Raw genomic sequence first — 13,337 nt, forward strand, 5'->3', positions numbered from 1 at the left:
AACTTTGTATAGAAACCTATACAAAGTAGCCAGATAGAAATAGAAATGCTCATTTTAAAGAAATATGTCAGATGGATTTAGAGGCTTTTGCATCTGAACTCTTCATATATATATATATATATGTATATATATTATTATTATTATTATTTTTTTTTTAAGAAAATCTCATGCATTCACTGAGAGAGAGGAAAATAACTCCTCTACACTGGAGAAAAAAAAATGACCACAAATAAGGTGTTGTGAGCATTAGTGAGTGCACACATGTAATATAATGTTTCATTCTTGATGTTGTTGTTGTTGTTCTTTTTTTAGTTTTATGGCGGATAACAATCATATGTGCATACCGCTTCATACAGGAAATCCCTAATGTGGGTATACACTTTCACATAGCTGAATAAAACTCAGATAGAGACGTTATAACTGATGAAACATGGAGACATCTGTACGATTGCAACTAGATGGTTTCTCTCTGTTTTTCAAGTCACATCAGGTATTTTTATATGAATAAACTATAGACGCAATGCAATAATCAACAGCTTTTATCAGTATATAAAATAATGATTTTGCCTCATTCTGGAATGTGAAACCACGTCAGATCACAAAAGGAATTTATTTCAAATGCTCGACTGATGTTATTAAATGAATTTAGAGCAAAACAATGTCATTAAAATGTTCTCAATAGAAAACAGGTTTGTAAACAGATGCCATGTAAAATCCATGCACGCATTCTACTGAGGTAAATTTGAACGCACAGACTGATTTTTTCATATGTTCGACACATTTGCCGCACTGGTGCATTACCGTAGTTAGTTAGAAGGTGCGTGCGGCTTAAAGTTGCGCTGCGCACACCGACCGTACAGCAAAAGTGCAAGAGTGATTTGAAAGCATGCAGAGCTGTCTGCGCTCTATAGCTCATGCGATACTTTGATTTTAAACACGGACCTTTTGCGCAGCGCCGCTTCAAGTCGAACGCACCTAAAAATCCAATTGACAACCTTGCAGCCGCAGGGCCCTCTCCTTAAGGTGGGGCCCTAGGCGACCGCCTGTATCGCCTGTTGGACGGGCCAGCACTGAATATAATAATGAACTATAAATAATAGCAACAACTGATTTAAAACATTCTTGTTTCAAAATGTTGGTCACATTTAATTTTAAGGTCCAGTTCTTGCTATTAACAAACTATTAACTACGGTATTAATAGTTAGTAAGGTGGTTGTTAAATTCAGGTATTGAAAAGGATTAGTGATGTAGAATATGGTCATGCAGAATAGGTGCTTTATAAGTAGTAATAAACAGCCAATATGTTAATAATAGGCATGCTAGTAACTAGTAGTAACTAGTTAATAGTGAGAATTTAAAAGGAACCCTTTGTATTAAGACTTGTATTGTGTAATGTAATGTAAATGATGTTTCTTATCTAAATATGTAGTAGAAAACCCATAAAAGATTTATGTTATTTAAAAAAATCCACATTGTGTTACATATTTTGGACTATGGGGGTGCCATTATTTCAATGATGTCAAACAGTTGCACTTGGTGAGCTACTGGTGCTACCTGTTGCTATTTTTACCGCAACACAACTTACAAAATGAAATACAGATACGATGACCCACAGCAACTGAAAAAGCTTACAGGTGGTGATGGATATAAGCGTAGGCTTAAAACCAAATGTCTTACTATCGATTTTTCCCTACAAGGAGTCTACACTCCCCTGGATATTGAGTGAAATCTGTGCTGAGAAACTCCTTTGGTGGCTGTGGTATCAGCATGTTTACATTCTGCCAGGATGGCATCTAGCGTTTCTTGTCTCTGCCGTTTGTAAGCTCTTTCAGTAGCTGTGGTCTACTAAAAGCCTCAAAGGCATCAGGGTTAAAGTGTTGAGAACAAAGACGCAGGTCTTTAGGATGTTTTATTTGCCCACAGATATCTTCCCATTCTTTTCTCCTCTTCTTATTGCTAGAAAAGCAGTGAAGACTTACATCGCTTCTCTTGTTGCCCTTCGACAAATTACAACCAAAATTTGCACAGTGTGGCATCGTATCAGTATATTTTTTCTGAGTTGTGTTGCCATAAAAATAGCAACAGGTAGCGCCAGTAGCTCCCCAAGTAGCTCAATCATTTCATATCATTGAAATGTGGATTTTTTAAATAACATAAGTCTTTTATGGGTTTTCTACTAGATATTTCAGTAAGAGACATATTTTCTGTTATATTAAGCCATACAAGTCTTAAAGGAGAAGTCCACTTCCAGAACAAAAATGTACAGATAATTTACTCACCCCTTTGTCATCCAAGATATTCACATCTTTCTTTCTTCAGTCGTAAAGAAAATATGTTTTTTGAGGAAAACATTTTAGGAAAAGACCATTTATATACTTTTTAACCTCAAATGCTTGTCTTGTCTAGCTCTGCGTGAACTCTGTGTATTCCGGTTCATGGTTAGGGTGGTTCAAAAAACTCCCATCTCATTTTCTTCTTCAACTTCAAAATCGTCCTACATCGCTGCAGAAGTACCGACCCGGTGTTTACAAAGTGAATATGCGAAGAAGATCAAACGCCCTTTACAAAAAACACTGACAGTAGGACCATTTTGAGATTGGAGAAGAAAATGAGATGGGACTTTTTCAACATACCCTAACTGTCTTAAACCTGAATACACAGAGTTCACACAGAGCTAGACAAGACGAGCATTAGAGGTTAAAAAGTATATAAATTGTAATTTTTTTTAGAAAATAACCAATTGTTTTGCTAGATAAAACCCTTATTCCTCGCCTGGGATCATTTTGAGCCCTTTGAAGCTGCATTTAAACTGCATTTTGAACATTCAAACTCATGGGCACCATAGAAGTCCACTGTATGGACAGAAATCCTGAAATGTTTTCCTCAAAAAACAGTTTCTTTACAACTGAAGAAAGAAAGACATGAACATCTTGGATGTATTTGTACATTTTTGTTTTGGAAGTGAACTAATCCTTTAATGCTTTGGGTTCCCTTTAACTCTCTGGGGTCTGAGGGTGTTTTGGGATGCCCTGACAGTTGTGGGTTTTTTTCTGTATCTTAAAAACATATTGTCTAAAGTCTGATTACGCTCTAGTGTATCTAGAGTGAATAAATGACACTTGCTTTGTTATATAATACATTAAGTGTGGCTTAAATGTCCAGTTACTTTTTGTTGCCACCATTGTATATGCGTCTATTCAAAAGCTTGGGGTCAATACGTTTTTTTTTTTTTAAGAAATGAATACTTTTATTCAGCAGGTGCGCATTAAACTGATCAATAGTGACATTAAAGACATTTATAATGTCTTTTATTTATCATTTATAAATAGAATGATTTCTGAAAAATCATGTGACGCTGAAGACTGGAGTAACAATGCTGAAAATTCAGCTTTGCATCACTGAGATAAATTACTTTTTAAAACTAGGGCTGTCAAGTTATTACAATTTTCAATCTAATTAATTACATTTTCTGATTAATTAATCAAATTAATCACAAATTTTGGTCCCAAAACTTAAAAGTCATTGTTGTGTTAAATGAGAAAAGCATTGAATAGACAAAAAAAATAAAATAAAATAGCTTTAGAAATATTTTCATTCAACACTGAATTTATTAAACAGAAACTTTTATGTCTGCAGTGTTTTCAGAATCTGAAACTCCATCTAAAGTTGCATTTATATATATTTACAGAGACTGTGAAAAGGTGCCAGGAATGCATTTACGCTGCCATATTATTATTGAAAATTAAATATGAATATTGAAACATTACATTATTTTTATACATTTAAATTAATACTCCAAATATGTAACCAAAACCACCTCTAGGTGACAGCAAGGAACTGTCTTAATAGGAGAGTCATTCATTCAACTGATTCGTTCGGAATGCTGATTCATTCAGAAATTCAGCAAATGACTGTCTTTTTGAATGAATCACTAAATCACTCGATTTGTTCAAAAACATGGATTCATTTAGTGATGAATCACCACTGTGTGATGCTTGGAGACACAACAACTGTGTGCTTTTTTTGGCAAAACTGAGCAAAAATAAACCATTTCCTGTCTAAAATGTCACACAGTATTAATTCTTGTTTATCGAACTGTTTTATAAAATCAGTAACACATGCTTTCATGCTATTCAGGACAAAAACAGCACTCTTGCAAATGTGAAATTGCTAAACTACATCACATGATAGTTTAGGGTAAATAACTATTTTAATAGGCTACATTGTGGTTTGTTGTTGGCCCTCATTGCGTACGTCAGCAACTGCGTGCAATAAGACATCATACGGGTCTAGGCAGGGCGCATTAAATGCATTAATGCATTTTTTCCATAATTAGTCTCAACAGATTAAATCAGCAGCTCTATTTAAAGTATATTTAATAAAAATTACAGTTCACAAAATTACTGTTTTTACTGTGTAGATGCAGCCTTGGTGAATAGAAGAGACTTTTTTTAAAAACATAAAAATCTTACAGACCCCACACTTTTGAATGACCTATTGAAGTGTTTAAATGAGAAATATCTGCTGTGCTCGTCTCCTAACCAGCTGTGTGATCACCTTGTCTGTCTGTGTCTTAGGAAAGAAAGTGTTTTACCCCGTTCTCTTCAGCCAGTACAACCCAGCTGTCATCTACGGCAGTCATGATCACATCCCCCCTGTGGAACAGCAGCTGGTAATGCAGCTCATTTTCATGAGGAGATTAAAATGCTTCATCAAGTTTGATGTGATTAATTGGTGCATTGTGATGGAACACAGTCATCACAGTCGTTTGGCAGTGATATTCTGAACGTGTAGATAATAAAGAGCTTGATTAAATGTACTGATAATGCGGAAAGCTGACACGAAACCAGGGGGCCAAATTACATTTTGTCACACCTGCTAATGCTGATTGAATTGAGAAAATCTATTAGCTTACATTTTTCTTACTGGGCATATATTACACAACGTTTATATTAAAATACATAGTTTTCATTAATACTACACTGATATTAAATGCTTTTTTATCACATCAGCATCATTCTTTCAGTTTATGTAGTTACTAGAAGCTGGCAGTTTTATTTACTCGCCAAAAGCAATTTCACACACATTTGGTGCTTGGCAAGTGTTAATTTTGGACCGTGAATGAGACAGCAGACAGTAGCAGACAACTATAAAAGAGTATTTTGTGTCGTTACTCATCAGGATTCATTGTTTTACAGATCATTAAGAAAGACACTGGCTTTTGGAGGGACTTTGGCTTTGGAATGACCTGCCAATACAGATCTGATTTCATCAATATAGGTAAACATCCTTTTAAGCAGCTGTTAACTGCATTTGCATTTGTTAAATAAATTTATACAGTATTAGTTTGTACAGCTGATCAAATTCATGTAAATGAGGGCAGCTGTTGGTAGCACTATCTTAGAAATAAAGGAGTTGCTCATGTATACAGAATTTGATCTGTAGTTAAATCTAAATCTCATTTTGAATCAAAAAAGTGTCTTGAAACACTCAGAGGCAGTAGAAGTAAAGTAGCATGAACTGTCAGATGATAAAGAAAACCAAACAGGTCCCACCTGTAGGAATCAAGCGGTTCCCATGACTTAACCCATCACCTGTCTAGACGTGTAATATCACATGACGCAACCAGAAGGGTGGATATTGACACTGATCTTTAGTAGACTATATGCATTTTAGGAAACACATGAACATTGACGTCTCAGCTGACAGAAGGTGAAAATCCATATGCTCCATTAAGAAATTCAATACTTCATTTACACGCACAATTAAACAAATACATAAGCTACATCATGTTATACACTACTTTTTTGTTCTTTTTTTTCTCAGAAGTCTCTTATGCTCACCCAGGCTGCATTGATTTGATCAAAAATACATGAAATATTCTTACAATTTAAAATAGCTGTGTTCTATGTGAATATATTTTAAAATGTAGTTTATTCCTGTGATGCAAAGCTGAATTTTCAGCATCATTACTCTCGTCTTAAGTGTCGCATGGTCCTTTAGAAATCATTCTAATATGCTGATTTACTCATCAAGAAAGAACATATATATATATATTACTGATCTCAGACTTTGGACTAGTAGTGTAGGTGCAAATGAAATACAAAATACAGAGATGCACACATTCCTGGACAAAAATACAGGAGCAGCTGTTTGTCTTGAGGGAAGTTCAAGCTTCCCTTTAACAACGACAGAAGAAGATGTGTGTAAACAAAGTGTTTATTCAACATTTTCTATCTGCGGAAACATTATTATTATTGCAGCTGGCTGCATTAACAAGTTTGTGACGTGCCAGCGGACTATAGTACTTTGATGACGCGTTGGAGTCTCATTAATTATTCATGAGGCAGCATTTTCTTATCCTATGAGAAGACGCCTAATTATTCACAACAGCGTGTGTTGATTTGCTATGACAGACACTTCAGACTGTGAGATTGCGTATATTTACTGAGAGAAACATTCATGGATCGAAAGACAGTGAGTTTTTGTTTGCATTGTAAGAGTTCGGCACAAACGCGATCCGTTCATCTACAAAAAATATCTACAAAGGTACAAATACAAAGTCTGCTCCAAAGGGCGATATTTCGTTTTTGAAAAATCCATTTTCAAGAACTACAACGAACGGCTCCTTTGGACTACAGCGTTTGTTTTCCGCATGCAATGATGTCACAACGCAGTCCATTAGAATATCATTAAATTAAATCCCGCCCACAGAAATTCTAATTGTTGGGGGGTGGCTAGGGACACGGTGGGGAATGAGCCTAACTTTAGCAATGCAGCTCGGAGAGCTGCTTCAAACGTTGACTAGAGTGGCCGCTTCAGAGCTGTAACGCGCCACAGACATGTGCAGTACAGGGGGTCGAAACATGCCGAAGCCGCAATCTACTCCGGTTACCGTGTCTGAGCCGTAACGCGCCACAGACGCGTGCAGTGTGTGGTAAGAGATTTATTCATCATAGTGTAGATAGCTAACCTTATAACGTGTTTTTTAATATGCATAAACTTGCACTAGAATAGGCTAGGCTGATCAGTGATGATGTTCTCTGATAATGTTAGGCTGCTTTTAACATTATGCTGGAGCTGGTTTCAGGCAATGAAACTAAGTATATAAATAATTAAATACATTAGCACGATAATATCATGTATTGGCGATCTCGCAGGCTGACGATAGGACCCAACACCACTGTAGCATATTATTTACTCACCCTCCATGCATCCTAGGTGTATATGACTTCCTTCTTTCAGACTAATGCAATCAGAGTTATATAAAAATTTATCCTGGCACTCGCAAGCTTTAGAACGGCATAGACGAGTGTTTCATCAGCCCAAAACAAGTCCAATAAAGTGCATCCATCCATAATAAAACGTGCCTCACACAGCTCTGGGGGGGTTAATAAAGGCCTCCTGTAGCGAATCGATGCATTTTTGTAAGAAAAATATCCATATTTAAGAATCACTTTAATCTAGCTTGCGCTAACAGTTGTACTCAGAATTTGCTTCTTTGACAAGGGGCTTGGCAGTACTGAAACACTGTCTAAGCTGTTTGCCAATCACAACACATTTTGTTTTTCAGAAGGCGGGCCTTCATTAAACCCAGAACTAATCGAGCCATTTGTGCCAGGCTGAGAGAAATGTATTGTAATAATGTAAATTATATTAAAATATAATCATGAAAGCATGTTCTAGTACACCCCCAAAATAAAATCAAGACTTTGTAAAAGAGCATAATAGTACACCTTTAAAACTGTGGTGAAAACTAACCAGTGCTGAAACACCCTTTAAAGGTATAGTCCTCCTCAGAATTAGAAATATGTCGTCATTTACTTAAAAAACCTGTATTATTTGCTTTTTCCTGGAAAACAAAAGAAGATATTTTGAAGAATGTTAATAACTAAACAGTTTTGGTTCCCATTGACTTCTATTGTAAGGTCTAAGAGTATAATAAAAGTCAATGCTAACAAAAATGTTTTTCGAAATATCGTCTTTTGTGTTCTGCAGAAGAAATCAAGTCAAACAGGTTAGGAATGACATAAGGGTGAATAAATAATGACAGGAACAAATTCTTAACTGCTATATTCTTCTCTTAAAGCAATAGTACACTCAAAAATTATTTTAAACTTGGACGGCTTTCATTCTTCTGTGTAACTTAAAGGGAAAGTTCATCCAAAAATGAAAATTCTGTCATTATTTACTCACCCTCATGTCATTTCAAACCTGTAAGACCTTTGTTCATCTTCAGAACACAAATCAAGATATTTTTGATGAAATCTGAGAGATTTCTGACCCTGCATAGACAGCAACACAACTGACACGTTCAAGGCCCAGAAAGTTAGGACATGGTTAAAATAGTCCATGCGACATCAGTGGTTCAATCGTAATCATTAAATATTGATGAAGCTTAAGAAGCAAAGAAAACAAAAATAATGGCTTTTTTTCTCTTTTCTGTCAGTATTTAACACATATGAGTAATTAATAACAGAATTTTTATTTTTGGTTGAACTATGCCTTTAAAAGAAGCCCTTTGTGCTTCTGTGATTCAACGTTGATGTGTGGAAACAAATAGTTGATATTTTCTTCAAAATATCTTCTTTTGTCTTCATCAGAAGAAAGTCAAAAAAGATTTTAGCTTTAAGAAACATCAGTAGAAGTGGTTAACCAAATATTGAGGTTACCAGACAACATTTTCACAGCGCATACCGAACATGTTGAGACTATGATGGATCAAACAATTTAAATAATTTCACTTAATTATTTTAATAGTATTTTATAATGCTTTCTATATCTTAAAAAAGACTGCTTTCATGTATTGCCATTACGCATTTTGACCATCTCCTCCTCTTACAGGTGGTTTCGATGTGGACATTAAAGGCTGGGGTGGCGAGGACGTCCACTTGTACAGGAAGTACCTTCACAGTAACCTGCTAGTAGTGCGCGCCCCGTCACGCGGCCTCTTCCACCTGTGGCACGAGAAGCGCTGCGCTGACGAATTGCCTCCGGACCAGTATAGAATGTGCATGCAGTCCAAAGCTATGAACGAGGCCTCGCACGGCCAGCTGGGCATGCTGCTCTTCAGACACGAGATCGAGGCGCATCTCCGGAAACAAAAACAGCGAAGCGGAGCTAAAAAAGCTTGATGGATGTTACCTCTCTTATATATGCTCTTAAAGGGACAGTTCACCCAAAAATGGAACATTCTGTCCTGATTTAGTAAGCCTCATGACATTTCACATTGTTTGTTCTGTGGAAGCAGAGCTCTGGTGCTTCTTTTCGCTGTTTTTACAGTGGATATTGACTGACTGAAGCTTCAAAAAAATAGAGGCAGCATTCAAAAGTGGTCCATTTTTTTGTTTCTATTGTATGGCTTCAGAAGTCTTGGAATATTGCATAAAAATAAGCACACTGCCATCCAAAAGTTTGGAATAATTATAATTTTGAAAACATCTCTTGTGTTTACAAAGGCTGCATTTCAAAATGCAGCATTCATAATGTTACAAAACATTTATATTTCAAAGAAATGCTGTTCTTTTAACTTTTTATTCGAAGAATCCTGACAATTGAGCATCAATAATAACTAAGAACCAAATCAGCATATTAGAATGATTTCTGAAGGATCATGTGACACTGAATACTGGAGTAATGATGCTGAAAATTCAGCTTTGCATCACAGAAATAAATTACATTTTAAAATATATTCCCATAGAAAACAGGTATTCTGAATTGTAATAATATTTCACAATTTTTCCATTTTTACTATATTTTTGAACAGATAAATTCAGCCTCGGTGAGCATAAGAGACTTAAACAATAAATCTTAATTTCTCCCAAATGTTTGATTGTACTCGCCTGGAAAAGAGCAACCCGTATTTTTTTCATTATTTCTCTTTTTATGTTCCACAATGAAGGAAAATAATTTGGTTTGGCACGAGTAAATGATGACAGAATTCATTTATTATATGCATGACAGGGGAAGTGAAGAAATTATACAGTACTGCCTTCAGTGAAGAGCCGGTTTCAGTAAAACTGATGCACACACACATATGCAAACCCAAACACTGAGATAACCAAGAGACGCCACAGGAACAGAGCAGACAGACATTCCCTCAAGACAAGATAGTCGAGCGTGGGTGTGCAGTAAAGGACCTTCAAATCTCTTTGGAGTGATACAATACGATCCACAGTATTATAGAGATGCAGCACATGATGTGTCTGTAATGCACTTCACACGGTCAGTGGATTATGCTGATAAACTGCTGTCTTTCAGAAAGCCTTCTGTACTATAACTGCTACAAATGACATTTAGACAAGACACTTTGTTTTAACTTTTTTTTTTAAATGCAAGAGAGAAAATGCCTTATTGCTATTAATGTATAATGTGGGTACATTATTTTCTAACTGATCAAATGCATGCATTTAGACAACTGTGCTGACAGTTTATATGACGAGTGGTTCATAGAACTGCAATTCATTTTGTTAACGTTGATTTATTAATGTTGTGGCGCCACCTTGTGGTGCCATGTGTTAAAATGGACCGTGACCTACAGGGGAACTTTATTATATAATCAAATTTATTGGTTTAAAAAAAGTCTAATTCTAATTTTGATTTCAAAGACACCAAGGATTGTAATATTCAAGTGATGTTTTGTATAACAAAGAATTTTGTTTGCAAAGAGTATTATATATTATGAGTGCTGAAGATTAATAGTATTTGTTTGAGGGTTTATTTATGACCCTTCCAAATACTTTAGCTGAATTTTATTGAAGTTCAGGCAGAATACAACAAGCCTGTCAGGTATATCAAATACTTTAGGGTGCAAAGCACTCGGTTTTTTTCTCCTAGTGCTGTGTAGATTAGTTTAAAATAATTATTTATTGGGGGACAGGATTTTTTTTGAACATCACCTCCAAACCTCAAAGCTTGTTTATTTGTGTATTCTTTAAATGTTTGTTTTGGAACGAATTATTGTAAATTAAAAGTCATTTAGATTTTTTTAGAGGATAAAGCAGAATAAAATGAAGAAGAAAAAAAAAAGTTTTTCACTTACCTCATTATTTACTAATAACACTGACTACGAATGAAAATGATTTGTCCAGACTTCACCTCTAGATGGCAGTATTTCATTATTCATTTAAATCGGCATGAACACTGTAGTATTTTATATCTGTTTGGCTTGTAAAATGATGATGTGTATTGTGACATTTGAATATTTGAAAACAAAACACTATTTTAATTTAATCGTTTTTATAGATATTGTCTGTGAAGAACAACACCACTAAATGGCTCAACAACCTAAAGACAGACTAATGACTAAAGATTAATGATAAAGCTCAAAGGACACTCAGCTTTTGTTATAAATGTCATTTGAGTGTCCATGGTTAGCATTTTTGACCAAAACAACAACAACAACAACAAAAAAAAAAACTACTTATTCTCAATATAAAAACATTTTTTTCTGTTATTCTGTTATTAAATCATTACTACATAATTTAGCGTTAGATATTTTAAACATTGCAAACATAAGATCTTACTGCTCACTATTTAAATTTCTCACAAACTTTTGTCTCTAATACCAAAGACATTTGTTGCAATTATAATGAAAATTATTATTATTATTATTATTATTATCATCAGTGGATTTTTCAGTGTCTGATACCGATAACTAGAAATATATATATATATATATATATATATATGTGTGTGTGTGTGTGTGTGTGTGACCCTGGACCTCTTAAGTAGCACAGGTACATTTGTAGCAATAGCCAAAAATACATTGTTAAAAAGATCTATTTTTCTTTTATGCCAAAAATCATTAGGATATTGAATAAAGATTGTGTTCCATGAAGATATTTTGTAAATTTCCTACCGTAAACATATCAAAGCTTAATTGCTAAGAACTTTATTTGGACAACTTTAAAGGCGATTTTCTCAATATTATGATTTTTTGTGCACTCTCAGATTCCAGATTTTCAAATAGTTGTATCTTGGCCAAATATTGTCCTGTACATACATTAATGGAAAGCTTATTTATTCAGCTTTTAGATGATGTATAAATCTCAATTTCAAAAAATTGACCCTTATGACTGGTTTTGTGGTCCAGGGTCATACACACACACACACACATATATATATATATATATGTATATACATGAAGTCAAATGTTTACATAACTGTACACCTTGCAGAATCTGCAAAATGTTACTTTATTTATTTATTTATTTTTACCAAAATAAGAGGGATCATACAAAATTCATGTTATGATTTATTTAGTACTGACCTTAATAAGATATTTCACATAAAAGATGTTTACATATAGTCCACAAGAGAAAATAAAAGTTGAATTTATAAAGATGACCCTGTTCAAAAGTTTACATACACTTGATTCTTAATACTGTGTTGTTACCTGAATGATCCACAGCTGTGTTTTTGTTTGTTTGTTTGTTTGTTTGTTTTTTTTGGTGATAGTTGTTTGTGCTGAACAGTTAGTCCCTACTGTTCTTCAGAAAAATCCTTCAGGTCCCACAAATTCTTTGGTTTTTCAGCATTTTTGTGTATTTGAACCCTTTCCAACAATGACTGTATGATTTTGAGATCCATCTTTTCACACTGAGGACAACTGAGGGACTCATATGCAACTATTACAGAAGGTTCAAACGCTCACTGATGCTTCAGAAAGAAAAACAACGCATTACGAGCCAGGGGGTGAAAACTTCTGAACAGAATGAAGATGTGAATTTTTCTTATTTTGCCTAAATATCATATTTTTGTCATTTAGTACTGCCCTTCAGAAAATACTTAAATGTTTCCCAGAGGACAAAATAAGTTAAATTTACCCTGATCTTTAAATTCATAGAGTTTTCACCCCCAGCTCTTAATGCATCGTTTTTCCTTCTGGAGCATCAGTGAGTGTTTAAACCTTCTGTAATAGTTGCATATGAGTCCCTCAGTTGTCCTCAGTGTGAAAAGATGGATCTTATACAGTCATTGTAGGAAAGGATTCAGATACACAAAAATGCCTGCAAAACCAAGGAATTTGTGAGACCTGAAGAATTTTTCTAAAGAACAACAGACTATCTTTAGAACTAACTATCATTAAACAAAAAAATCATTCAGGTAACAACACAATATTAAAAATCAAGTGTATGTAAACTTTAAAACAGTCATTTTTATATAAATGTAACTATTGTTTTCTCTTGTAGGCTATATGTAAATGTATTCTATGTGAAATATCTTATTCAGGTCAGGGTTAAATAAAAATTAACATGCGTTTTGTATGATCCCTCTTATTTTGGTAAAATAATTACCATTTTGCAGGTTCTGCAAGGTGTATGTAAACTGTATAT

At 34.6% G+C, this 13,337-nt stretch overlaps 1 protein-coding gene across 1 annotated transcript in view; it reads left to right on the forward strand.

The window, feature by feature from the left end:
- Window positions 1–10,064, forward strand: part of csgalnact1a (chondroitin sulfate N-acetylgalactosaminyltransferase 1a) — a 65,193-nt gene extending 55,129 nt beyond the window's left edge. The window contains 3 exon segments of the mRNA XM_051121728.1: window positions 4,578–4,672; window positions 5,199–5,280; window positions 8,845–10,064. Coding sequence (XP_050977685.1) covers window positions 4,578–4,672; window positions 5,199–5,280; window positions 8,845–9,134 — 467 coding nt within the window. The 3' untranslated portion in view covers window positions 9,135–10,064.
- The last annotated feature ends 3,273 nt before the right edge of the window (window positions 10,065–13,337 follow it).

Source organism: Labeo rohita, chromosome 10 (genome assembly GCF_022985175.1).
Source record: "Labeo rohita strain BAU-BD-2019 chromosome 10, IGBB_LRoh.1.0, whole genome shotgun sequence".
In the NCBI taxonomy this organism is placed as follows: domain Eukaryota; kingdom Metazoa; phylum Chordata; class Actinopteri; order Cypriniformes; family Cyprinidae; genus Labeo; species Labeo rohita.